The sequence below is a fragment of the Sciurus vulgaris genome, assembly GCF_902686455.1.
Source record: "Sciurus vulgaris genome assembly, chromosome: 10".
Lineage (NCBI taxonomy): Eukaryota > Metazoa > Chordata > Mammalia > Rodentia > Sciuridae > Sciurus > Sciurus vulgaris.
Genome location: NC_136470.1, coordinates 142,707,622 through 142,734,296, shown reverse-complemented (window position 1 = coordinate 142,734,296; position 26,675 = coordinate 142,707,622). Strand labels below are relative to the sequence as shown.

The 26,675-nt window shown below is 60.1% G+C and overlaps 1 protein-coding gene across 1 annotated transcript in view; it reads right to left on the bottom strand.

Moving 5' to 3' along the window:
- ERICH6 (glutamate rich 6) overlaps positions 1 to 7,653 on the bottom strand; it is a gene marked incomplete at its 5' end in the record, with an annotated part of 34,727 nt that extends 27,074 nt beyond the window's left edge. The window contains 4 exons of the mRNA XM_079100454.1: positions 3,116 to 3,173; positions 3,928 to 4,582; positions 5,376 to 5,469; positions 7,637 to 7,653. Of these exons, the coding sequence (XP_078956580.1) occupies positions 3,116 to 3,173; positions 3,928 to 4,582; positions 5,376 to 5,469; positions 7,637 to 7,653 (824 nt within the window). The remainder of the gene's footprint in view (positions 1 to 3,115; positions 3,174 to 3,927; positions 4,583 to 5,375; positions 5,470 to 7,636) is intronic.
- Between the last annotated feature and the right edge of the window lie 19,022 nt (positions 7,654 to 26,675).

The window sequence follows — 26,675 nt, the reverse complement described above, 5'->3', positions numbered from 1 at the left end:
GCTGAGGCAGGAGGATCTCAAGTTCGAGGCCAGCCTCAGCAACTTAGCAAGACCCTATCTTAAATAAAAAGATAAAAAGGGTCTGGGAATATGGCTAAGCAGTTAAGTGCCCCAGGTTTAATCCCAAGTACCCAAAAGAAAACAAGCAACAAAACAAAGATAAATGGAAAACAACTGAGTTGAAAATTCCACTTTTTAAGTTGCTATGCAGAAAAGGAAACAATTAAAGATGGGAAGACAGCCTTACAGAAAAGCAGAGATCTTTGTTAGCTACTCTTCTGACAGAGGATCGTTATCTAGCATATGTAAAGAATTCAAAAAACTCAACATAAAAAGTAACCCAATTAATAAATGGATGTATGAATCAGACAGACACTTCTCAAAATAAAAAAATACAAATGGCCAAAAAATACAAGAAAAAATGTTCACCGTCATCATCAATTAGGGAGACGCAAGTCAGAACACACTGGGATTTCATGTCACTCCAGTCGGAATGGCCGCCATCAAGAACACTGACAATAATAGATGTTCATGGGCTGGGGAGAAAGCTCAGCCAGTGGAGTGCATGCCTAGCACCACACACACACACACACACACACACACACACACAATAGATGCTGCGGAAGGAACGGAGGAAAAGGAACACTTCCACGCTAGGGCAGGACTGTAAATCAGTACAACACTGTGGAAATCAGCATGGAAGTCAGGCATGGAACCCCCGCAGGACCCGCTACAGTGCTCCCTGGAAGTTATCCTAAAGAATGGGGCTGGGGAGATGGCTCAGTCGGGAGAGTGCTTGCCTTGCAAGCACAAGGCCCTGGGTTCGATCCCCAGCACCTCCCCACAAAAAAGGTCTGTGCTACAGCGATGCTCGCCCCCCAAAAAAAGTCTGTGCTACAGCGATGCGCGCGACCTGTGTGTACGGCAGCCCAATCTCAACAGCCAGACGCTGGGCCAGCCTCGGGGTCCACCAGGGATGAATGGATAAAGAGAACGGGGTGCGTCTACACAGTGGGGTTCTCCTCAGCCGCAGAGGTAGAAGAAACCATGTCCTTTGCAGGAAAATGGATGGAACACGAGACATGACAAGCGAAAGACACCAAACTCAGATGTCAAGGGTCGTGCATGTTCTCTCATGTGGAAGCTACAGAGGAGAAAGGAAGAGAAGGGGGGGGGGGTCCAGTGAAAATCAGAGGGAAGTCAGAGGACGAGAGGAAAGGACACCCCCAGCCTGCTTTCCGGGTCACAGGAATGGAGGTGGGGAGAGCAAGGAGCGGCAGTGGCCAGATCGTATTGTCACGTTGTAGCAGCAAATCCCACCCATGTGCAACTGCAATGCACCAACGCCCAAATGTGGGGAAGAAAAAAGAAACCCCCTTCTCAGGAGGCAGATCACATTGCTTTCCTAATAGGAAATTGAGTATCGTTCATTTCTTTTTTCTTTTCATTCGTTTATGTATTTGTTTTTTGGTCCTGGGGCTGGAACCCAGAGGCACTCTGACCGTGAGCTTCATGCCAAGCCCCTTATATTTTTTGAGACTGGGTTTCATGAAATTGCTGAGCTGGGCCTCAAACTTGTGATCCTCTCCTGAGCCCCACGTCGCCGGGATTCCAGGTGTGCACGCTATGCCTAGCTCTCTATTGGTTTCCAGTCTTTGAATCAAGGTGTTCCCCAAAGCTCGAAGGTTAATTGTAACAAAGAAAAATATCCTACAAACGTAATAAAGTAATATGATTTCATATGAATCTGTATTTTACTATAATCTGTTATACTATTTAATTTGTTGTTAATTAGAAGAAATGAGGTGAGAGATGGAAGCAGAAATTCATTAATGAGCTGATTTTTTATAATACATTCGATAGATACTAAAACTGAGACTTAAAAGTCTTAAATACTTAAAAGTTCTAAGCATAGAGAGACTAAACATAATATAACTGCCGAACATGAAGAGGTAGGAAGCCGATAGTCATATCAGAAATTGATAAATCAGCTGGGCCCCACGGTGCACACCTGTAATCCCAGCGGTTCAGAGTCTGAGGCAGGAGGATCGTGAGTTCAGAACCAGCCTCAGCAAAAGCGAGGCGCTTAGTAACTCAGGGAGACCCTGTCTCCAAATAAAATACAAAATAGAGCTGGGGAGGTGACTCAGTGGCTGAGCACAATCCTCAGTACCCCCCAACCCCCAAAAAAGAAATGGATAAGTCAAGGAATAAAAATTTATTTAAAATTGTAATGGAAACAAACTTAACAGTGTGCTAACTCTGAGGAGTGGCACTGGGGCAAAAGGGTGTGGAGAGGTTCACTTTTGTTTCTTTGTGTACTTTAATTCTATTTTTTTTTTTTTTTAATGGTACCAGGGATTGAACCCAGGGTGCTTAACCATTGAGCCATATCCCTGACTCTTTTTATGCTTTGTTTTGAGGCAGGGTCTCACTAAGTTGCTTAGGGCCTCCCAGAGCTGCTGAGACTGGCCTCGAACTTGTGATCCTCCTGCCTCAGCCTCCTGAGTCACTGGGATTACAGAAGCACACCACTGTACCCGGTTTATGCTTTAATTTCTTAGCCATGTATATATTATCTTTCATTTAAAAACGGAACTAAAAGGATAAATAAAAAAACATAGTGGGACAGCACAATTCTCCTTACACTTAAGAATTTCAAAGCTGCTTAATAAAAGCAAAGTTAGGTGAGCAGTAATTGAAGATTATGGACCAGCCTTGGTGCCATAAGGATGTTCTGAAGATGTTTGTACGTCCCTATTATAGTTAAACCACTTTAAGTCTAAAAGAGAAAGAGGACGAGAGAGTTGTAAATTCCACCAGGCGTCCTTTGTACTCTTTCCTTTAACCAAGAGGGACCCGTGTGCTAAGTTCCAGGGCACTTACTCTGTACACGTGTTTACTGCGTTTACAGAGGCAAGTGAGGAGGCAGCCCTATGGCTGGAGACAGGCAGGGACTGTCAAGCGCTTTCAAAGTGTCTAGATTAAAAAAAAAAAAAAAAAAAGTTTTGAATAAGTTGTAAGTGCTCTGGGTTCTTTTACTCTACCTACCATGTTTATCCAAAAGGTAAACATTATCGACTTAAAAATATGAAGGTTGAAAACATTTTCTTACCTATCTAAATTTATTTCAGACGTGTCTTTCTTAAATGTTTCGAATATTTTAGGAAAACCTGTTGAATGAAACATTTAAAAATTTAGCCACTTTCTAAATCAGGGGTTCCTGAAAGGGCGCTTTACCCACGGGGCACTTGGCACTGTCTGGAGACACTTCTTTGTGGGCCTGGCTCGACTAGCACGCATCCTGGAATGCGCGGGACTGGCCCAGCAGAGCGCCACCCTGGCCAAAATGTCGACTTTGGGCATTCGGGACCCCCTCCTCTGAGCAACTGCTCCGCCTCTTACAAAGGAAATGGCCGGAGCACCTCTGTTACTGGAATTTGAGCCACCGAGAGCCAGTGCGGTGCCCTCTGCAGGGCTCTGGGAGTGGACGAGCCCTGCACCCTGGCCGCACCCTGGCCAAGCGACTTGTCCACACCCTGAGTCCTCACAACAGGCCTGTGGACCTGAGCCAGCTGGTTGTGCGGGTGCCGTCAGCGTTTGAAAGCAGAGGGCGAGGCGGGGGCGACCGGTGGGGAGGGGCAGGGTCAGGGGCAAGGCCAGGGGCAGTGCAGGGGCAGGGCAGGGGCAAGGGCAGGGGCAAGGCCAGGGGCAAGGCCAGGGCCAGGGCAGGGCCAGAGACAGGGGCAAGGCCAGGGGCAGGGCCAGGGGCAGGACCAGGGGCAGGACCTGGTTCAGGAGCAGCCCAGGGGCAGGAGCCAGGGGCAGTGGCAGGGCCAGGGCCGGAGTCAGGGCCAGGGGCAAGGCCAGGGGCAGCCCAGGGGCAGGGGCAGGGGCAGGCCCAGGGCAGGACGGCCCGGGCGTTACTTTTCCGGGAGGAGGTGCTGGAGAGCGGGCTCTGGCTCGGCGTGCGGCTCTCGCTGGGCGGCGTCCATGAGCCAGACGCCTGGCTCTCCGAGGCGCTCGACTGCTGGGTGAGCGTGGACGTGGAGCCCAGACTGGGGCTGACCACGCTGGCTAAGCGGGGCTGCGAGGCCAGGAAGCCTTCTTTGCTGTCAACGAGATCCACGACCTTCCAGAGGTCGTCGTCGCTGAACTCGGCGGAGGGGCCCGGCACGGCCCGCTCCTCCTCCGGCTCCTCCTGCGGCTCCTCCTCCTCGGGCGCCGAGGCCCTCTTCGACCCCGGGCCCTCCTTCCTCTTTCGCAGTCTGCGACGCGAGCGCACGTCCGCCATGGCGCGCTGGGAGCCAGCTGGGTGGCCGCCGGGGGTGGCGCCGCTGCTGTGCGCGTCGCCGGGGCAACGGCCGCGCCGCCCGCGAGCCGGCTGAGCGCGCAGGACCGCCCCGCGCTCCCGGCAGCCCGGCCTTCTTTTCTGTTCTTTTTCTCCTTTTTCTCGGGCGGCGGTGCAGGAGGCGGCGTCGGGACGCACGTGCGCAGCCTGGGTTTGAGTGGACAGGTGCGCGCGGAGCTTCAGGGGAACCCCGTTTATGAAGACAGGTGGCGGCCCGCGGGCGTCGTGGGCCTATTTGGTATTTTAAGATGTCGCCTGAACTGTGATCTTTATCGTGGGCTCTCTCGGCGTCCCTTGCATTTTGCGCGAGTCCTGATCCGGCGCACGCGTGTGCCGTCCATCCTGGAGTGGAGAAGGCCGGAGGCGCTGGGCAGCCGGGCCCCTCCTCCCACCAGGGCTCACGACCTTTTCCATTTCCTTCCTCTTTTTTTCCTTTCTTTCTGGGATGGAACCCGGGGCCTTTCACCAGCTGGGAAAGCTCTACCCCAGGCGCATCCCCGCCCGTGAACTATCTCTGTCCCCGCAGGTGCACAGGACGAGAGTGGCCCGACCGTCGGCTGACCTTACATTAGGTGACCGGTGGTCCCTGGACCTCTCGCGGCCTCAGCGTCCCGGGGTCTGTGGATATGGAGGAGCGCGGCGTGGCTGCCTCTGACTGCCAGCGCCTCTCACCCGGGGGCCCTGGGAGCCGGCGCGGGGAGCGCTTGCCTGTTGCAGCCCCGCGTCTCAGTGGAGGGGCGAGAGAGATCCTCGGAGGAGTCAGGGTTCCTGGGGTGGCGGGGGAGTGGCTGGGCAGCAGGACTGCCGGAGCAGGTGCCTCGGGACAGGTGTCCAGTGGTGGTCGCGACCTCTCCGAGCTGTTACTGCCTGGGGAGTTTCTGTGCAGCAAGAGGGCGCTTCCCGCCACCGCTTCCCACCCAGGGGACAGGGCGCCGAGAGGGCTCTGAGGGACAGGGACGTCACACTGAAGACACCAGGCACGGCCTGACCCAGGCCTCCACGTGCTGGGCACGGATGGCCTCACTGAGGGCCGGCACCTGAGCATCCGGCAGGAGTCCAGCGAGCCATCAGGCAAAGGGCAGGACGGAGCAGTGAGGGGCAGCACGCTGCCCGCACTCCTGGGGCAGAGAGGGCATCACGGCCCTTGTGAAAGGAGGAGGCTTGCAGCTGGCGGGGCAGTTGGGACCTTTGGGCTGCTTGGGAAGAGGCTGGACACGGGACGGGAGAGCCGGCTCGGGGAGGGCACGTGGGCGCTGAGCAGCCCGTCCTGCTCTGGTCGGTAACAGCCGGGGGTGGGGTGGGCCCGCCGCCTCTGCGCCGCCTCCCCAGCACCCCGATGCCGGAAGCCCTTCCACGGGAGCCGCGCCGAGCCGGCGCCGGCTCAGGAGGAGGCACGTGCTCGCTGCCTGGCTCCTCAGCCGCCGCCCGCCAGGCCCAGGAGAGAGCAGGGCAGTGCCTGGCGCCCCGCCGCGCTCGGCCCGGCGCAGCTGCCCCGCGCTCCTGGTCTCTCGGGTGCCCCTGGTTGGGAGCTTTCGGCCCTGCAGTCGCGGGGCTCTCCTTCCCTGGGCCGCAGGTCCACAAAGGGCGGTCTCTTCCCCACGGCGAGGCTCTCCTGTTGGGCCACTCAGGGACGTGCCCGGCACCGCATCCCCTGCCCGCTCCCAGGGAGCCTCGACTCCAGTACCACTGAGGTTTTAGCCTCCGCTCCTTGATCTGCAAACTGGAATACCAGCCAGCACCTTTCCGTTTACTCCACAGGGATGTTTTGAGATCAAATTTATTACTTTAATTTTCTTTTTGAGAACTGATCTTGCTTTTTTTTTTTTTTTCAGGAGCACTTAATTCCGTTTAGAAAATACTGTCAGCTTCTGTAATCTGTAAAGTAATGTCTTGTGGGGGCGCCAGACACTTCCTGAGGGAAAGGAGAGAGCTGGATTTCTTAGAGACCGTCTTGCCCCAGCATAAAGCATCCTGTGGCGGTGCTCCGCTGTGGCGCCTGCTGTTTGCTCACCACCTTCCCCTTAGGCTCTGAGGACTCACCACGCTGACAAAGCAAGAGGGTGAATTTTCGTTCAGGACAAACTTCTTATTTCATGCAGAATGTTCTGGAGGCTTTCCAGCAGGTTCCTGCAGGATGCACGGTGTACTTTTGTAAAGCCCTGCTCTGAGGCAGGGTGGGAGGCCGACAGAAGGGGACAGCGGCCTCCATGATCACTGATTGAGGACCGGCCTGGAGGTCTTTCCGAACGGCAGGTCCTGCCCTCACCAGCTCCTCACAGAGGTGCTTTCTGAAGCCCCCTGTGCCTCTGAACCAGCAGCGACAGCCGCTTGGTCTCTGTCCTTAGCCCTTTATGTGGGACTGCCTGGGAGGAAAGGTGGTCTCCTCATCTCCCCTGGAGGCTGAGGGTCTCCCCTCCCTGCTCCAGCTCCCTGGCTTCACGGCCTCTCACTCGTCCCTTTGGCCTCGTCCCTTTCCATCTCTAAGCCCAGCCCAATTCGTCACCTCTGGAGGGTCCCTGCAGGCACACAGTAGATGCCATTCATCCTGGAGGGGAGCCGCGCTGCAGGCCCAGCCCTCCCTCTCCTCCTCTGCAGACTGCCATTAGTTCCCTTTAGTACGCGGGGTTCACCTAAAGACCCTGAGCCAGTGCTGTTGGCGGCTGGGGCCACTGTACCCTGGGTCCCCGCCTCTGGGTCAGAGGGCCACCGAGAGGGCGCGGGGCGTCGGTGGAGGGTCCCGTGGAGGGTCCCGCGGAGGGCCACGAGGAAGTGGGCCTTGGCCACGCGGAGCCAGGAGAGAGCCCTTGGCACAGGAGGAGCCCGAGCGCCACCAGGAAGCAGCCATGCGTGCAGGCGGGGCTCCTCCTGAGACAGGGCCGCCGGAAAGGCTGCGACCTTCCTGCTCTCTGCTGGCTTCGCTGGCAGGAGCCCAGGGCGAGCGGCTCCGCAGTGGGCAGGAGCCGAGGCCTAGCGGTGAGGAGACCTGGCGAGGGCTCTGTGCTGGGCATGGGCTGAAGTGCAGCCCCGGGCTGTTGGGAGTCCAGAGACAGGGGAGCAGGGTGGGGAGGAAGAGGGGACAGCGCTCCCGTGAGATGTCCTGGAGCAGAGAGGGCAGAATCAGAAGACACCAGGACTTGGCCAGTCCTGCCTCACCTGGTCGCGTATTTCCAGCCCAAAGCCCGGTCACTAAAGAGTAATGCACACCCATTCCAGAAAAGTTGGAAGTGCAGGAGATAAAAATGGAAAGGAAAAAAAGGCTTCATTGTCCACTGCCCTGAGGCAAACGGTTCACGTCTCGCCATGTTCCCGCTCCTGCTTTCTCTGCACACGTTTGCCTCTTGCTTTCCACTTCATGTGATGCTCCAAAAGTGCTCATGTATTTTGTCCACCTTCATAAGTTCACCAAGGCTTTTGTTATTTTTTCATTTGGTTACAAAACTGCTGGACAAATGTTTGCTTTCAGGGGTTCAGCTGGGGAGATGGCAGGGAGTCAGGCCCCCAAGACTCTCTTCTATAGTTGGAAGGAGCTTGACAAGGGGCGAAGGTGCTGTTGGAGCCGCCGAGTTCGGCCTTGGCGTTGTCGTGTGCTAACATGGTAAAGGTTAAAGCAGCAGCAAGAGCCAGCTTATCCCACCTCAGGGCTGTGGCTCTGGCCGTCGCTCAGGCGGAGCAGCGCTGGGTCCTCCTCCGGCAGAGCCACACTCAAACGCCATCTCTTCACTGGAAGCCGCCCCCAGTTCTCCACCACATCACCCTCCTTCAGTTTTCCCCCAAACTCCTTCAGAGCCCCCAGAGGAACCAGTGTTGCTGCCAAGCTGACCTCAGCCTCAGAAGACTCAGATTGCTGACGTGGGAAGGGGAACCACCGAGGGAGTGTATTAGTTTCTGCAGGCTGCTGTAACAGAATGCCACAGCTGTATGGCTTGAAGAAGGCTGACTGCCTCTCAGTTCTGGAGGCCAGAGGTCCATGGTCAAGGGCCAGCAAATGTGGTTTCAGGTCAGGGCCCTTGTGATCCCACCAAACCTCAGTCACTTCCGTAGAAATAACACGGCCACACCAGGCGAGGGCAGGAGCCAGAAGGGGCAGGAAGGATCAGTGGTGGCAGCGCAGAGCCGAGCCCCGTGGAGAAGGCAGAAGAGAGAGGAAGGTGGAAACTGCAGTCCCAGTGCTGGTCTCCCGGAGTCTGGCACGACGGTCAGGGGAGCTTGGAGCCCGTCTCTGCCGGGAGCACCTGGTCTGCAGGCCCAGCTGCCCAGTGTCTAGGGCAGCTGTTTTGTTACTGCAACCAGAAGACCTGACCAAATGTGGTCATCATTTCCCTGGCCTTGCAGACGCTGTCACTCCATCTGAACTCCTGCAGTCAGCACTGCTGGGGGGGCACCTGGCGCAGGTCCTGGCCCCAGGACGGGCTGCCCTGCCGCGTGGTCTGGCTGAGATCCCCGCGCTCTCTGTGCCTCGGTCTCCCCTCTGTGTGAGGGGTAGAGGTTTCCTCTTCATGAGGGGAGCATGGCGGTCTTCGCTCCTGTCTCCTGGGGGCGTCTGAGGTGATGTGCATGACCACTCAGGACAGCGCCTGGCGCATGCTAAACGTTGCATTGTCGTCACAGTTGGTTGATGTCGCATTGTCATTACAGTTGGTTGATGTCACATTGTCATCACAGTTGGTTGACGTGGCGTGACCATCACAGTTGGTTGTCTGCAGTTAGAGTGCAGGAGGAGAGCTCGCAGCCCGCCCACACGGGTGCCTCGGACGCTGCTCAGGAAAGGATGGAACGGCTACAGGCAACAGTGCTCCGCAGGCTTGCGAGGGCTCTTGCCCGCCCCGTCCCTGCGGTCTGCAGCAACTGGGCAGAGTCTGACGCGGCAGCCGCCCCCACGGATGTCACATGCAGGAAGACCGGGGCTGTCTGTGGGCCGAGTGCACGGCTTCCCTTCGACCTTACTTTCTGGCGTCTGATCACTCCAGCGATTTTCATTTTCATTCTTTGATCCAGGTGCTGCTGGTGCACCGGGATGTGCTGGCATAGCTGGCCGTGCTGTCCGGGTCTTGCTTTATTTCTGGGCGCAGGAGCAACGAGGAGGCTGCATCTGCAGCAGGCGATGTTTCGGGAGTGTGGCCGCTGTTCACACTGCACTCTGCCCGCCTCCGGTCTGTGTGTGTGAACCGGCCAGCAGGGCGGTGTCTCGGGCCTGCTGTGCTGCCTCTGAGTTCCAGTCCTGTGCACTCTCCTTGCGTTGCCGGGACGGGCAGCTCTGCCTCGCCTGGCCTGCAGTCCTCCTGTGCCTCGCCTGCCTACCGCCTGTCCTTCCGCAGCAGCAACTCCGTTGTCCCCGTGCCACGCCTTCGAGCACAGATCCCACAGTTTCTGCTCCTGTTTGTCTGTCGTACTGACCATGTTGGAAGTCCCCTGAGGACAGGGAATGTGTGTCTTGACTCCTTGTGTCTTGAGGGCCAGGTTGGTACCGCATGAGGTGAGATGGATCACGACACGGTCAGATGGCTTTGGGCAGACTTAACAGGACCCTGCGCGTCCTGGGTGGCATGGCTCAGGGGCATGGTGGCTTCTCTAGCCCATGAAACTGGCTAGTGTCGGCAGCCGTAGGGGAGATCCCGAGCCCCGGTACTGAGGTTGGGCCCCGGAGCAGTGATGGGGAGTGACAGGGAAAGAGGAGGAGCCCATGTCAGGTGCAAGGAGACCTGGGCACCGGGGCGGAAGCCAGTCCAGGGAGGTGGCGCCCCTGGGCTCCAGCTCCAGCGGGCGTCTCAGCCTCTGCGCTGGTCACAGGGTTGCCCTTGAGTGGCCAGGAACTGCAGGGGCAGCTGCACGAGGAGATTGGCCAACATCTTGCTGCCACGTTCAGAGCCTGGCCACTGGGTCACTCTGTGGAAGGTCCAGGCAAAGGATCCAGGTGGAAAAGTAAGTCCTGATGCCCGGGCCTGAGGCCGGATAGCACTGTGGCCCCCAGCAGCATTGTCCCTGGAGCCTGCAGGGAACCAGATCTCAGAAGAGAGGTAGCTGCTGCCCAGACTCCTCTCCTTTTCTGGGTGAGCATGTTGTAGACAGGCTGAGGGTGGCTTTCTAGCAGGTAGATGTCCTTTCAAGCAAGTGGGAACCTGCCTGGCCCAGCAAAGTGATTGGAGTCTTGGGGACACCCAGGCGGAGTCTGGGTATGTCTGCGTTATCCTTTATGCGCGTGGAGTCAGAACACAGGTACTTGGTGGGTACCTGGCTTCTGCCTCCCGTGGGCTGTGCTGCTTGGATCGGGCGTCCTTGCCTCCGCAGCAGGTGTCCTTCGGCTCCGGGAACAAAGCCCTTACACATGCTGCATCGTGAGGAGCTTGAAACATCGTGCAAAGCAGAGGCAGCCGGTCCTGAAGGGCCGCGTGGTATGAATCGTCCATCAATAACGCTGTTGTTAAAACGAGGGCCAGCAGAAGCCCACACGCAGCCATTCCCCACGTCGAGCAGCACCGACCTCCTCTGCAGGCTGCTTCCTTCCAGCAACCTCTGCAGATCGCTCGCGCCTCGTCGGCTTCCTTCTGATGCCGCCTGTCTTCCCTTCCGCACTCCCCTGAGTGGCCAGGCACTGCACGGCTCTCCCCTCTCAGGGCCAGGGCTGGGGTTGTACGCATGCCATGCACTTAGCACTGTGGTAAGTGAGGGTCGGCAGTTGTCCTGACCAAACAGCAACACTTCTTTGTTGTCTCGGAAGGAAACAGAGCTGCGGACTATTTTGCCATGTCAGTCGCTGCTCCTTTGACAGTCCGGCCGCCCGTCCCACCCCTTCCTTGCCTCTGCCCCGACCCCACACAGCGGGTGTACTCATGTAGGTCAGCACTAGGGGGCGGCACGTGGTCGCGTAAAGAAACCCCGCAGGTGGACACCCAGGCCCGCGGCCCGAGAGTGGACGGGCCGCCCTGCCCAGGCCGGCTGGAGCCTCTCCGCGGAAGCAGCCGCGAGGGTTTGCTCTGCGAACGCAGCGGGCCGTCCCGGCCGTTCCTGCCCGCGGCGCCCGGCCGCTGCGCGCCCCGCAGCGCGGCTCCAGCGGCTGCTCCCGCGACGGCCCGGCGGGACCGTGCGAGCCTCCTCCGTGGCCGCGGCTGCGCCGGCACCTGCCCCGCGGCCTCGGCTCCCGGGGGCCCCGAGCTGCTGCCGAGCCTGCGCGCCGCTCCGCGCAAGGGCGGGGCGCTGGGGAGGGTGGCCGGTGGCCGAGGCCGAGAGGGCGAGGCCACGAGGCTGCGCACCCGCCGGGGCTTTGCAGCCAGCGCGCCCCGGTGGGCCGTCTTCATTTTCCCCACATTATCCAAGTAGGAAAAAAGAAAAAAGAATTCTTAGAACACTTACAGCCCCACCTGCCCAGTGCTGACCGGGGAACACCAGGCCTGTCGGCGTGCGCACCTCACGGCGTCCTGCGCCTGTTCCCTTGTATGGTGGCACCGTCTTCACTCAACTCGTCCCCTTGGGGAGTCTAGTCCATTTCTGATTTGTTTGCTCTTTTAAAACACAGTCTGGTGAAGATCCTTGAGCTGGGTCTTAGCGCGTTGCGGAACTTCTGGGCGATGGGTGATTCATGTCGTCTGGGGCAGAGACGGTGCCCCGACCAGATGGGAAGCTTTGATTGGACGTCACACCAGAACGCGTGGTTTCGTCTCTGTACTGTCATCCCTGTTCAAAACATTCGGTCAACTCCGTGCTTGGTGATCCAGGCTGTGACTCACCAAGAAAACAAACCTCACTCTCACAGCTTGCCTTTGGTCTTTGCTCAGGAAAATCTGATTTACCCCCAAAGGGTGAAGAAAGCAACGTGGAGAATATTCTTGAGCATGCGGGAGTCCGGAGGGAGGAGGGAGGCGCTGCTTTGGGGCGGGGGCACAGCAGAGCAGCCGTGGTCCGGGTCAGCTGCACCGTGTGGGTCCTGAGAGACGTCTGCAAAGCACCACCCAGCCCCCGGACTCTCCAGGCCTTGCTCTTGGTTCTTTTGCTTTGGAGGGTTTTCTTTTTTCCTTCCACCTGTGATTGTTAAGGCCTTTTGGAAATCGGAGTTGACCTTGCCCATCCCCTGCGGACCTGCTGGAGGGCCTCGACAGGCTTCTTGAAGGTTTCCAAGCGTCTCTTTCTTTTCCTTTACTTTTTCAAAAATAGAGCAGAAGTGTGGGGAGGGGACCCTGGGGAGCCTGCTGCCCAGAGGAGCTGCTTCTCCGGCGGTCACAGGGCAGGCGGGCCAGTGCTTGCTTAAACACCTGGTGGCAGGGAGCCCAAGGCCTCCTGGTGGGGGCCAGAGGAGGCCTGGCTCAGAGCCCCTCATTCCTTAGTCCCGTCCAGGCCACGCCCTGGGAGGCCCCAGGTCTCACCGCAGAGCTGCCCATCCTGCTTTCCCAGGGACACAGGCAGCTTTGCACGTGGGTCACTAGGTTTCAGAGCTTTGCAGGTTTTAGAGCTGTCTCACCCCAAGTGGTGTCCCCGTCTTGCAGCCACCCCCGGACCTCATGCCTCCTCAGTTACCTCCTGACTTACTACTTAGTTGATATTCTTCTTGAAGTTGCCTTTTTGTATTCTGAACAATTTTGCTTCAAAAGGAAGCTCTTACCACCATACGTGAGCCTTAGACTCACCTAATACAAGAGATCCTGTTCATATAAATAAAAGGGAATTCCTGGTCTGCAGCCCGGCTGACTCCAGTTCTAGAGCAGAAGGACACTGGGTAACTCCAGCCCTGAACCACTTGCCAGAAAGGCCTCTGTCCCCCGTCATCTGGGCCTAAGGAACTGGATTCGAAATGGGATGTAGCCAGAGGCGTGCTAATGAACCCGCAGCTACTGCTCTTCAGCACGTAAATCGGTGTATTCTGCCTCTCTCCACACACACGCGCACACACACACCCCCGCACGCACACAGGCACACATGCGCACACACACACCCCCGCACGCACACAGGCACACATGCGCACACACCCCCCCCCACACGCACACACACCCCCCCGCACGCACACAGGCACACACGCGCGCACGCACACACCCCCCCCCCACACACAGAATTTCCAGAAAAATGATATGGCTATAAAGGAACATGGCACACAATTTACAAATAAGAAGATAAATGCTTTATTTGTTGTAAAGTCCACGTAGCCACTTGGTTCCGTGGCTTTTTGCTGAACCCTGTCTCTCTAGCCAGTCTGTGGCTGGAGTGACAAATGACAGCTGCTAGGACATGGGCGTTGACTTATCCAGGAAGATCAAAGTGAGGCGACCTCCCCTGGAGATGTCTGTCAGATTCCACTACTTCAATGATGTCATCGATGACATCGCGGCTTCCTTTTCCTGAACTGGGTGATGGTTTTTGACTTTCTCAGTTTTCTCCCCTCCATTTGCAACATAATGATTCCAAGTCTGACCCACCTTTAAGTTGAAGCTCTATGATCAACATTCTCTCCTTGATCCTGAAAGTCTAGAGGCCACCCAAGAACAGCCCAGTTGGAGGCTGCCATTTCTGGGGCGTGAATACACCCCATGGCTTGTTTCCAGCTGCCAGCGGCCGTCCCCGAACAGAGCTGGTGAGAGGTGAGCAGAAGCGGTCCCAGTCTGCGCAGCCCACGGACACAGTGACATCCATGACTTCGGGGCCTGGGGGGAAGGTGAGTGTGCTAATCGGGAAGAGGCGGCTGGTTACCGCCTTTGTTTTAGGTGCTCGTTAAGCTGTGAACCTACACGGTTCCTTTCCAGTGCTAGCCAATGCCAGCTGTTTACAGCTGCTATCAGGGTCCTGTAAGTGCGGCTTTTGTACTGGGGGGTCGCCAGCTCCAGGACACCACCGATTACAGCCCTTATCTTGAGGCCAGGCCAGCTGCATGTGCCTGCCACTCCCAGATGTGCACGCTCTGCTCGGCTGGGCTTCAGGAAACAGCGGAGCCTGTCTGCCTTAGGCCTAGGCCCTCCTCTCCTCCCCCTTTCCTTCTGACTCTGCTCCCTACAGACTCACTGAACGCACTACGCACGTCGGTCACCTCAGGGCCTTTGCACATGTGAATTCTCTATGTGGTTGATTCCTCGCCTTTTTCAGGTCTTTGCTCAGATGGCAGCTCTTCAGTGAGGCCCCCCTGTGCACCCTACCCGTAGCTGCAGCTCTCCTCTCCTCTGTTCCCACTGACCAGCCTCTTCCCTGTTGCTCACCTTCTCTGTGTTACACCGTGTGAGGTATTTGCGTTGACTTTTTTATTGCCCGTCTCCCTTCGTGAGACTGCAGGCAGCACAGAGCCTATGTTTTGCTGGATCCCGTCCCTCTTTTGAGCGTTCAGATACTAGGAGGTTTTAAAGTGACTCAGACTCAGCAACGTCGGAAGCAGCCGGTGGCTGGGGCGCCTGCCTCTCCAGCCTGGGTGGAGGAGAAGGGACAAGTCATGAGGGGTAGGACTGGGAAGGGCCCCGGGCCACTGCCCCCAGGCAGGCGCCCGTGCTGCTGGGCCCCAGGAGGGGACTGGCGGCCGAGGGCAGGGGCTGCTCCCACATCCCGCCCCTTGGCACCGCCAGGCGTCCAGGGCTCTGGGCAGGCGCGGTCGCCCTCGGCCGTCTGGGACTCTCCAGGAGGACCTTCGCTGCCCTCGACCAGCAAGCGGCCAGTCTGGGGTGGGCTCCCCCAGCCGTGTGTGGCCCCTGGGGACCTGTGGGAGGTGGACTGGGGCGTCTGCAAGGGACCAGCATGTTCTCTAGAAGGATCTGGCGGGTGGTGGCAGGTTGGTCGAGGCTGCTGCACCCGGGAGGGTGGCGCAGGAGGGGCGGGCGCGGCTGCACGGGGTCCACCTTGTGCAGGAGCAGGGGAAGCGGGGCTGAAGAGGCCTGGGGGCCACGCAGGTGATAGGGCGGGTGGGTGGGCGCTGAGCTCCCGGCTCAGGGCTCACCTCCTTCCTCCCAGCCTTCCTTTCCAGCCCCCTGACCTCCAGAGCTGTGGGTCCTCCCCTTATCTCAGCTTGCTGGGTGACCACAGAAGTGTGACTCCCTTACTTGGTGTTACTGCCAGCTGCCTCTTTGACGCATGCGTTTGGGATTTCTGCTAGGCTACAGAGTCCTTGTCCTCACCACAATGACAGGGAGGACTGTGGGAAGGGCCACAGCCTTGGGTTTACACACCATTTCCACTGCTTTCAAGCTGTGTGATTTGAGGAAGTCACTCAGCCTCTCTGAGCCTCATTTTCTTCATGTGTTATTGGGAATGGAAATCAACCTCAAAGTGTTTTGTGAAGGACAAAAAGTAAAGGCACAACCAAGCAAGAAGCACTTGATCAGTGTGTCAACTGGACAAACAAGTGGGTAAGACAGGGAAAGAAAAGAGCCCACCCAGGGCCATGCCTCCTGGACCCCTGGGCGGGGACAGGGCAGACTGACCAGGGAGGGGCGTGCGGGGCAGCTCATCTGCAGCAGACCTGTCCACCATGGTCTGCCTAAGGGCAGCCCTCGGAGAGTCCCGCCTGGGCAGCTCTCTGGAGCATACTAGGCCCCCAGCGTTCCAGGCAGCACTGAGTCCAGGGCCTTCCTCCTCGCATGGCCGGGGAGGCAGCCTCCACCACCAGGCCCGAGCCCTGGCCTCTCTCCACTTAGCTGGGGAGGCAGCCTCCACCACCAGGCCCGAGCCCTGGCCTCTCTCTACCTAACTTGGGAGGCCGACTCCACCACCAGGCCTGACCCTATGGTGCTTGTAGGCTTGGTACTTCCCTAACTTAATTTTAACGTGGTCTTCCCGACCACCTTAACTAAGTAAATAAATGGTGTGCTGGATGCCTCACCTGCAGGACTCTGCTCTGGTTGTGGCCTCTCTCTCCCCCACGCCATCCACACCTCCTCTCTCTGGAGCCTCCAGCTTTTTTTTTTTTTTAAACTCAGGGCACTTAACCACTGAGCCACCTGCCCACCCCAATTTTGTATTTTATTTAGACAGGGTCTTGCCGAGTTGCTTAGCACCTCGCTTTTGTGGAGGCTGGCTCTGAACTCCAGATCCTCCTGCCGCAGCCTCCCGAGCCGCTGGGTTGCAGGCGTGGCTACGGCCCCGGGCTGGCTCCGCTGTAACCTTCCTGGGGCAGTCTGCTCTCCTTTCCTGCTCTGCTCAGCCTAACTTCTGGAAGGCGTCTGCAGCTCCTGCTCCCCGTCCTCGGGCCACCCGCTTGGCTCCCTGGCCTGCTCCTCTCTAGCTTTCTGTCCGTCCCCATCCACGTCCTGCTGGTCAGCAGCACTCCATGGTGGCTCCTGTTCAGCTGGACCAGCCTTTCCCTGGGAGCCTGCGACACATTCCCTGGGACTCCCTGGGATCCACGCCTCCACCGACAGCCACTCCCACCAGCCTCTGGTTCAGAGTGACTCTAAAAGTCTGAGGCCGGGACGGAGCCTGAGCCTCCCCTCCCCTCACACCTGGCCTGAGCCTCCCCTCTCCTCACACCTGGCCTGAGCCTCCCCTCTCCTCACACCTGGCCTGAGCCTCCCCTCTCCTCACACCTGGCCTGAGCCTCCCCTCTCCTCACACCTGGCCGGAGTCCTCCCCTCTCCTCACATCTGGCCTGAGCCTCCCCTCTCCTCACACCTGGCCTGAGTCCTCCCCTCTCCTCACACATGGCCTGAGCCTCCCCTCTCCTCACACCTGGCCTGAGTCCTCCCCTCTCCTCACACCTGGCCTGAGCCTCTCCTCAGCCCACATGGTCCCCTGTGGTCTTCTTCCACCTCACAGCTCATGCCACGGAGTGCACGGTGGCCATGTTGGCATCTGTGTCCTGGTCTCCCTGGACCTCCAGGCTCTTCGGGATGGACGTCAGGAGGAGGCCTTGGTCCCTGTCTCCTGGGGGTCTTGGCATAACTGGCTCCTCCTCCTCCCCTTCATCTCAGCCAATGACCCCATCGGCCACTCCAGGTGGAACCGGCGTCGTTGTCCTTGGTCCCTCTCATCCCACCGTTCACTCCCTTGGCCTCTCCTGCGTCTACCCGCTAAGACCCCAGGGCTGCCACTGCTGCTCGTTGGCCCCGTGACTCCTCTGGAGCCTGGTCATCCCCGGCCTGATGGAGGAGCGGCCCTTGCCTTGATTTTCCTCCTTGAGCAGCAGTTCCAGAGACCTAACGGGATCAGTGCCTCGCCTTCCCTGGGGGACTCGATCCTGGCTTCGCCTCAGACCTCGCCTGCCTCCCGGGCCAGGCCTCCCTCCTGCTGGTCCTCCCTGCAGTCGCACCTGGCCTGGCCAGGACCCACTGCCCACGTTCCCCACCCTCCGGCAGCTTCTCGTTGGCTCTTCTCTCGCCTGCCCCTTGCCGGCTGCTCGGGTTCAATCTTGAGAACAGGTACCTGGTTTGCTCTGTCCCAAGACTGGTCATGGGGCGGAGCACACAGTAGGTGCTCTCGGGTCTGGGACTGGGTCTCCCAGCCTTCCCAGTAGGAGGGAGCCTCTGACTGCTGCACAGACGCTTGGAGTCTGAGAGTCCAGGTCAGCCCTGGGGACATGGCTGTCACTCAGCCGGCGCGTGCGCATCAGCGCCGCAGCCTCGGGTTTCCCTGTCCCCGCGTCTCCTGGGAAGATGTGATCTGGGCAGTGACAGCCTCAGGCGGCTCTGCTGGTGACAGGAAGCAGTACCCTGGGGACCCAGGGGAGGCACTCAGCCCTCCAGCTGCTTCCTCGCCAGTGGGCTGGCAGAGGGCGTCCGGCCTGCGCCCTCGACACACCGGGATGCCCTGCAGGAAGGTGAGCGCGCTCTGGAAGGCGCCTCTCAAGGCCACGCCGTCTCACGTTGAGGGAGGAACCGAGGGGGCCTGGAGGAGGCCAGGTGCCGGGGCTGGACTGGAGGGTTCGCTGCGGCCAGCGCCCCCGTAGGCCTGCTTCATTCGCTCTCTGCGCAGCCTGCTGGCCACTCACACCGGCCCTGCTGCAGAGGCCGAGCCACGTGGCGCTGGCAGCTCTCCTGCCAGGCCGGGCTGATCCACCGCCTGTGTGCTGGACACACTGGACATGCTGCCCCCAGCATCAGGGCAGCTTCTCCTCGGGGTTAAGTGGCCCATCGCTTTGGTGCCTGCGCAGGTGAGCGTAGACAAGCAAGCACTCACCTTGCGGGCCAGGAAGTGGGAGAGAGAGGAGGACCTCTGAGTGGGCCCTGCCTCTGGAGGTCCTCAGTACCTCCTATGGGCTCTGGGCCACTCCACACTCAAGAACGGCCAGCTCTCAGAGGACGAAGGCTACCTCGAAGCCAGGGAATCTGACCAATCAGGAAGATGGCAACCGTCAGGCAGTTGGCCACCAGTGATATTCTACCTGGAATGTTCTTAGGCTCTAAGTGAACCACATGGGGAATCAGGCTTTGTTGAGCAAGTTGTTTGGCAGATGCAGGGTCAGGGCCCATGGCCTGAGGAGCCGGCCGGACAGCAGAGGGTAGGTGGTGCTGCTCCTGGCAAGCCGGAGGCTCTGCCTCCCCACTGGATGCACCAGCAGCCCAGCCTCGCCTTGGACCTCCTCGGCTGTGAAGGACCCACCCTGCCTCCTGCCCCTCCTTTCCCAGCGTCCCAGGGTGGACACTGCTCCTTCCGGTCAACCCGCTGTGTCCGAATTCTACTTCCAATCCTGTTCTATTCTTTGTACTGAGCACTGAAGGTGCTGAGGTCGTGCAGCCCAGATTGTGCTGGACTGGTCTCTCGGTCGCGTCCAGCTGAGAGCAAGGGAGAAATGGCAGCTGCGGAGAGGCTTCTGACCTTGGTTCCTCACACACAGCAGGCCACAGAGTCCTTCAGAAGACGAGCTGCCCCACACTGGATGCAAGAGTCCTGCCCCTGGGGTGGGAGCTGGTGCTGCAGGGGACCTGGACAAATGAACTCAGAGTGGCCCTTCCTTCCACTAGTGTTATGCCCCAGGGACGCCCCTAGAGTCCGCCTGGCCTAGGTCCCCGTGTGCTGCGATCTCTCCACTAATCCATCACTCTGTCTAGGAACAGAAAAGCTTCTGTGCTGGCTATTTCTTCAGATCTCTACTCCCTCATGAGGGGGCCCATTGTCTTCTTCCATTTTCTGTTGCTGTTAAGAAAATACCTGATGCTGAAGAATACAGGAAGAAAAGAGGTTTAGCCAGGTGTATGGCACATGCCTGTCATCCCAGCAGCTTGGGAGGCTGAGGCAGGAGGATTGCAAACTCAAGGCCAGTCTCAGCAACTGAGTGAGACCCTGTCCCAAGAAACAGGAAGGACTGGGGGTGTAGCTCAGTGGAAGAGCAGCTGCAGGTTCAACTGGAGAAAAGAGGAAGGACAAGGGGCGTATGAGTCTCCCTGTTTTGAGGGTCAAGAGCAGGATGCCAGCATCCCCGGGCTCTGGCGAGGACCCTGGGCTGCGTCACAGTGAGGAGGAGGGCATCATGGGAGCGACTGTGAGAGAGGACAGACGCCCCGGGGAAGGAGCGAGAGGGTCCTGGCCAGCTGGCCCTCACACTAGCCGAAGCTCTGGGGAACAGCAGGTCCCTGAACTGCGCTGACCCCTCTGAAGGCAGCACCCGGGGAGCACCCGCTGCCCTCCAGGCCCCGCCTCTGACGGGTCCTGCACCCACGCTGGACCCTGGGACACACAGACCACAGGGCCCAGGGCAGCAGCCAGTGCACCCCCCAGGCTTGCCTGCTCTGGTCCTGAGAACCCGGCTGGGCTAATCCGGTTCCCAGGCCCAGCTGAAGACCCCACCCGAGCCCTGAGGGCAGGGTCAGGAGTGGGCTCCCCGCCTCCCCGAAGGCTGCAGGCAGTTGTGGTGGACAGCCGGCAGCCTCGCGCGTGGAGGGTCAGCACTGTGCCCTGGCTGCCTGCCACACCACGCTCCCCTGTCTCCTGGGACACTACGAGCGCGCGTGGGCAGCGCCAGCCTGAAAGCTCAGGGTGGGTCGGCGGCCAGGCCTGGGGAGTCGGCCTTTCAACAGCAGCTCGCCTGTGGCTCCACCAGAGCACCGTTTCCTTGGACAGGGAGACGCACCTGGCCTTTGGGATCCCGCAGACGGAGATGTGGCTTCTCTGGGACGTGACGCTGGCGCTGCTCCCTGACCGCAGCGTCCTCCTCTTCAAGCAGGTGGGACACCGCCTCCTTCGCAGGCTACTGCGTCCCCGACACAGGCCACCACGGGCTCCTTCTGGTGAGAAGAGACCACGTGGCCTGGACCCTCTCAGCTCACCCCCAGGATTCAGGGAACACCAGGACCCCAGTGGGAGGCTAGTGCAGTGCAGTGACCAGGAAGGCCAGGGGACAGAGCCTGGCGGGAGCCGGCGATGATCCAGACCACCCGCCAGATGCCATGTGCAGGGCAATGCGCCCTCTACCACACACGCACACACACACACACACACACACACACACCACAAAAACCCACATGACGTGTGTGCCCTCTGCCACACACACACGTCACGAAAACCCACAACATGACATGCGTGTCCTGAACCATGCACACACGCACACACACACACACCACAAAAACCCACATGACATGTGTGCCCTCTACCACAAACACACACACACATCACAAAAACCCACATGACGTGTGTGCCCTCTATCACACACACACACACACCACAAAAACCCACGTCACCTGTGTGCCCTCTACCACACACACACACACGCACAACACACACAACACAAAAACCCATGACATGTGTGCCCCTCTCAGCCCTGTCTCAGCCCCTCCCAGCCCTGTCTCAGCCCCTCCCAGCCCTGTTCAGCCCCTCCCAGCCCCTCTCAGTCCCTCTCAGCCCCTCCCAGCCCTGTCTCAGCCCCTCCCAGCCCTGTCTCAGCCCCTCTCAGCCCCTCCCAGCCCTGTTCAGCCCCTCCCAGCCCTGTCTCAGCCCCTCTCAGCCCCTCCCAGCCCTGTTCAGCCCCTCCCAGCCCTGTCTCAGCCCCTCTCAGCCCCTCCCAGCCCTGTTCAGCCCCTCCCAGCCCTGTCTCAGCCCCTCTCAGCCCCTCCCAGCCCTGTCTCAGCCCCTCCCAGCCCTGTCTCAGCCCCTCTCAGCCCCTCCCAGCCCTGTTCAGCCCCTCCCAGCCCTGTCTCAGCCCCTCTCAGCCCCTCCCAGCCCTGTTCAGCCCCTCCCAGCCCTGTCTCAGCCCCTCTCAGCCCCTCCCAGCCCTGTTCAGCCCCTCCCAGCCCTGTCTCAGCCCCTCTCAGCCCCTCCCAGCCCTGTTCAGCCCCCCCCAGCCCTGTCTCAGCCCCTCTCAGCCCCTCCCAGCCCTGTCTCAGCCCCTCTCAGCCCCTCCCAGCCCTGTTCAGCCCCTCCCAGCCCTGTCTCAGCCCCTCTCAGCCCTGTTCAGCCCCTCCCAGCCCTGTCTCAGCAACTCTCAGCCCCTCTCAGCCCTGTCTCAGCCCCTCTCAGCCCCTCCCAGCCCTGTTCAGCCCCTCCCAGCCCTGTTCAGCCCCTCTCAGCCCCTCCCAGCCCTGTCTCAGCCCCTCCCAGCCCTGTTCAGCCCCTCTCAGCCCCTCCCAGCCCTGTCTCAGCCCCTCTCAGCCCCTCCCAGCCCTGTCTCAGCCCCTCCCAGCCCTGTTCAGCCCCTCTCAGCCCCTCCCAGCCCTGTCTCAGCCCCTCTCAGCCCCTCCCAGCCCTGTTCAGCCCTGTCTCAGCCCCTCCCAGCCCTGTCTCAGCCCCTCTCAGCCCTGTCTCAGCCCCTCCCAGCCCTGTCTCAGCCCCTCTCAGCCCTGTCTCAGCCCTGTCTCAGCCCCTCTCAGCCCTGTCTCAGCCCCTCCCAGCCCTGTCTCAGCCCCTCTCAGCCCCGTCTCAGCCCTGTCTCAGCCCCTCCCAGCCCTGTCTCAGCCCCTCCCAGCCCTGTCTCAGCCCCTCTCAGCCCCTCCCAGCCCTGTCTAAGCCCCTCCCAGCCCTGTCTCAGCAACACTCAGCCCCTCCCAGCCCTGTCTCAGCCCCTCCCAGCCCTGTCTCAGCCCCTCCCAGCCCTGTCTCAGCCCCTCTCAGCCCCTCCCAGCCCTGTCTCAGCCCCTCCCAGCCCTGTCTCAGCCCCTCTCAGCCCTGTCTCAGCCTCTCCCAGCCCTGTCTCAGCCCCTCTCAGCCCTTCTGAGCCCTGTCTCAGCCCCTCTCAGCCCTGTCTCAGCCCCTCCCAGCCCTGTCTCAGCCCCTCTCAGCCCTGTCTCAGCCCTGTCTCAGCCCCTCCCAGCCCTGTCTCAGCCCCTCCCAGCCCTGTCTCAGCCCCTCTCAGCCCTGTCTCAGCAACTCTCAGCCCCTCCCAGCCCATCCCAGCCCTGTCTCACCCCTCTCAGCCCCTCTCAGTCCCTCTCAGCCCCTCTCAGCCCTGTCTCAGCAACTCTCAGACCCTCTCAGCCCTGTCTCAGCCCCTCCCAGCCCTGTCTCAGCCCCTCTCAGCCCCTCCCAGCCCTGTTCAGCCCCTCCCAGCCCTGTCTCAGCAACTCTCAGCCCCTCTCAGCCCTGTCTCAGCCCCTCTCAGCCCCTCCCAGCCCTGTTCAGCCCCTCCCAGCCCTGTTCAGCCCCTCTCAGCCCCTCCCAGCCCTGTCTCAGCCCCTCCCAGCCCTGTTCAGCCCCTCTCAGCCCCTCCCAGCCCTGTCTCAGCCCCTCTCAGCCCCTCCCAGCCCTGTTCAGCCCTGTCTCAGCCCCTCCCAGCCCTGTCTCAGCCCCTCTCAGCCCTGTCTCAGCCCCTCCCAGCCCTGTCTCAGCCCCTCTCAGCCCTGTCTCAGCCCTGTCTCAGCCCCTCTCAGCCCTGTCTCAGCCCCTCCCAGCCCTGTCTCAGCCCCTCTCAGCCCCGTCTCAGCCCTGTCTCAGCCCCTCCCAGCCCTGTCTCAGCCCCTCCCAGCCCTGTTCAGCCCTGTCTCAGCCCCTCCCAGCCCTGTCTAAGCCCCTCCCAGCCCTGTCTCAGCAACACTCAGCCCCTCCCAGCCCTGTCTCAGCCCCTCCCAGCCCTGTCTCAGCCCCTCCCAGCCCTGTCTCAGCCCCTCTCAGCCCCTCCCAGCCCTGTCTCAGCCCCTCCCAGCCCTGTCTCAGCCCCTCTCAGCCCTGTCTCAGCCTCTCCCAGCCCTGTCTCAGCCCCTCTCAGCCCTTCTGAGCCCTGTCTCAGCCCCTCTCAGCCCTGTCTCAGCCCCTCCCAGCCCTGTCTCAGCCCCTCTCAGCCCTGTCTCAGCCCTGTCTCAGCCCCTCCCAGCCCTGTCTCAGCCCCTCCCAGCCCTGTCTCAGCCCCTCTCAGCCCTGTCTCAGCAACTCTCAGCCCCTCCCAGCCCATCCCAGCCCTGTCTCACCCCTCTCAGCCCCTCTCAGTCCCTCTCAGCCCCTCTCAGCCCTGTCTCAGCAACTCTCAGACCCTCTCAGCCCTGTCTCAGCCCCTCCCAGCCCTGTCTCAGCCCCTCCCAGCCCATCCCAGCCCTGTCTCAGCCCCTCTCAGCCCTGTCTCAGCCCCTCTCAGCTCTGTCTCAGCAACTCTCAGCCCCTCCCAGCCCTGTTCAGCCCCTCTCAGCCCCTCCCAGCCCTGTCTCAGCCCCTCCCAGCCCTGTTCAGCCCCTCTCAGCCCCTCCCAGCCCTGTCTCAGCCCCTCTCAGCCCCTCCCAGCCCTGTCTCTGCCCCTCTCAGCCCTGTCTCAGCAACTCTCAGCCCCTCTCAGCCCTGTCTCAGCACCTCTCAGCCCTGTCTCAGCCCCTCTCAGCCCTGTCTCAGCAACTCTCAGCCCCTCTCAGCCCTGTCTCAGCACCTCTCAGCCCTGTCTCAGCCCCTCCCAGCCCTGTCTCAGCCCCTCTCAGCCCCTCCCAGCCCTGTCCCAGCCCTGTCTCAGCCCATCCCAGCCCTGTCTCAGCCCCTCTAAGTCCCTCTCAGCCCCTCCCAGCCCTGTCTCAGCCCCTCTCAGCCCCTCTCAGCCCCTCTGAGCCCTGTCTCAGCCCCTCTCAGCCCCTCTCAGCCCCTCTGAGCCCTGTCTCAGCACCTCCCAGCCCTGTCTCCGCCCCTCCCAGCCCTGTCTCAGCCCCTCTCAGCCCCTCCCAGCCCTGTCTCAGCCCCTCTCAGCCCCTCTCAGCCCCTCTGAGCCCTGTCTCAGCACCTCCCAGCCCTGTCTCAGCCCCTCTCAGCCCCTCCCAGCCCTGTCTCAGCCCATCCCAGCCCATCCCAGCCCTGTCTCAGCCCCTCTCAGCCCCTCCCAGCCCTGTCTCAGCCACTCTCAGCCCCTCCCAGCCCTGTCTCAGCCCCTCCCAGCCCATCCCAGCCCTGTCTCAGCCCCTCTCATCCCCTCCCAGCCCTGTCTCAGCCCCTCCCAGCCCTGTCTCAGCCCCTCTCAGCCCCTCTCAGCCCATCCCAGCCCTGTCTCAGCCCCTCTCAGCCCCTCCCAGCCCTGTCTCAGCCCATCCCAGCCCTGTCTCAGCCCCTCTCAGCCCATCCTAGCCCTGTCTCAGCCCCTCTCAGCCCCTCCCAGCCCTGTCTCAGCCCCTCTCAGCCCTTTCTCAGCCCCTCTAAGCCCTGTCTCAGCCCCTCCCAGCCCTCTCTCAGCCTCTCCCAGCCCTGTCTCAGCCCCTCCCAGCCCTGTTTCAGCCCCTTTCAGCTCTGTCCCAGCTCTGTCGTGGCCCCATGAGGCTGGTGACTTGCCTACCGCCTATGCAGATAATGGCAAATGGCGGGAGACCTGGGATCCAGATTTCGATATTTACCTCTGAAGTCCACCCTTCGAGGTTCATGGGAGGTCACTGCACCTGCTTCAGCTGTAGGATAACACCAGGCGAAATCTAGAGGAAGTCGGGTCAGGAGAGTCAGTGGTCCTCAGCGGGACCCTACTTGGCCTCTTCTGGGAAGCTCTGAGAGGCCCACGGAGCTCAGCCTTGCAGCAGCCCCCGAAGTCCCGGGCTGCGGAAGCCTCCCTGGTGAAGCTGAAGGATAGGTGGGCCGAGAGCCCCCAGTCTAGACCAGCACTATGCAGCTGAACACGTGTCCAAATCAGCTGCGCCTTGGGTCAAAGCGCAGATTCCTAGCCAGTAGGTGTGAGGCGCCTGCGCTGGGTTCCTGACTGACTCCAGGTTGTTGATGGCCCAAGCGACCGCATGTAGTGAGGGCGTCCGGCCCCTTCGCGCATGCCCTGGTGGTGCAGAGGGCAGTTCTAAGCACAGGCGTCTGCAGCCACCAGGCACCCTGCATGGAGACCCTGCTCACTGCCTCCCTGATGCACAAGCAGCATTTCCCTTGGTGAAAATGTGTCAAAGTCAAACTGGAATGACCTTGGGTCGCATGATCTGGTGCAGGGATGTGGACTTGGCGAGGAGTTCGTGTCCAGCTCTGCCACAGGGGACGGGCTCCTTCCGCGGGCAGCCTTGGTTTTCTCCACTCCATAATGGGGATCCTGAGCACTGCTTCCCTCTCCGGGAGGACTGAACAGGCTTATCCAGACTAAGTGCTGTGCACACATGGGACGTGTCTTGGTGGCCTTTGCAAGCTGATCTCATCCTAGGCTCCAGCTCCCTCTAGGTTGGAGGGCTGTGCACTCCACAAGGATCATCAGACATACAGCAGAGTCTGGTTTTGATTCTGACATCAGGTGATGTGACGACAAGAAATGTCACGGCCGGGAGCCTTCAGACCGGTGCTTCTGTCCTTGCTGAGAGAAGACGGGGGCAGCGGAACCCTCCATACCTCCCTTCTCTGCACCTCTGGATGATCTCTTCCCTACCTACCTGTGGCAGTTTCCCCAGTGGTTTTCTGCACCAAAACAAAGACTGTTAACTGGTTTAATGCTGCCTTCAGATGAGCCCTAGTGGTAATTTATTCAGTCAGGTATTAGTTTAGTGCTTAGGGGCCAGGGGTCCTGGGATGGACAAAAACCTCACCATCTGTTGCCCCGGCCCAACAGGGCAGATGTGGAACAGAAAAACTGTGGTTGCCATTGTCCAGGCGCTGATGGAGAGCAGGTGTCTGCTCGAACGGCGGCCTAGAGAGCTGCCACGCCCAGACTTCCACTCAAGAGGAGCTTTCCGATGCCTGCGTCCAGTGCGCTGAAGGAGGAAGGACAAGCGCCTCGGGGCTCTGGTGTGGTGCAGGCGCAGGCCCCGGCATGGAGTGGGGATGTTGGAGGAGCCCCGAGGGAGCCCTCCGTTTCCTGAAGCCTTGTGAAGGGGCCTGGCCTGTCTCGATCTTGTTTGTTTCCCCCTTTTTGCTCAATACAGAAGACACCGGGGATCAACCTAGAAAATCCCAGCTGGTGGCTCAGCAGCGACTTCCCCTCCCTAGCGCTCCTGAAGGTCCCTGAAATGGTCGTGCTCGCCGGTGTTGGTGTCTGCAGCGTCCAGAGCTGTTTCCTGCCTTTGCCCTCTGGGAACTCGAGGCAGCAGATTAACAAGAAGGAGATTCAAAGCTTCAATGTAGCAGCAGGTGCAGA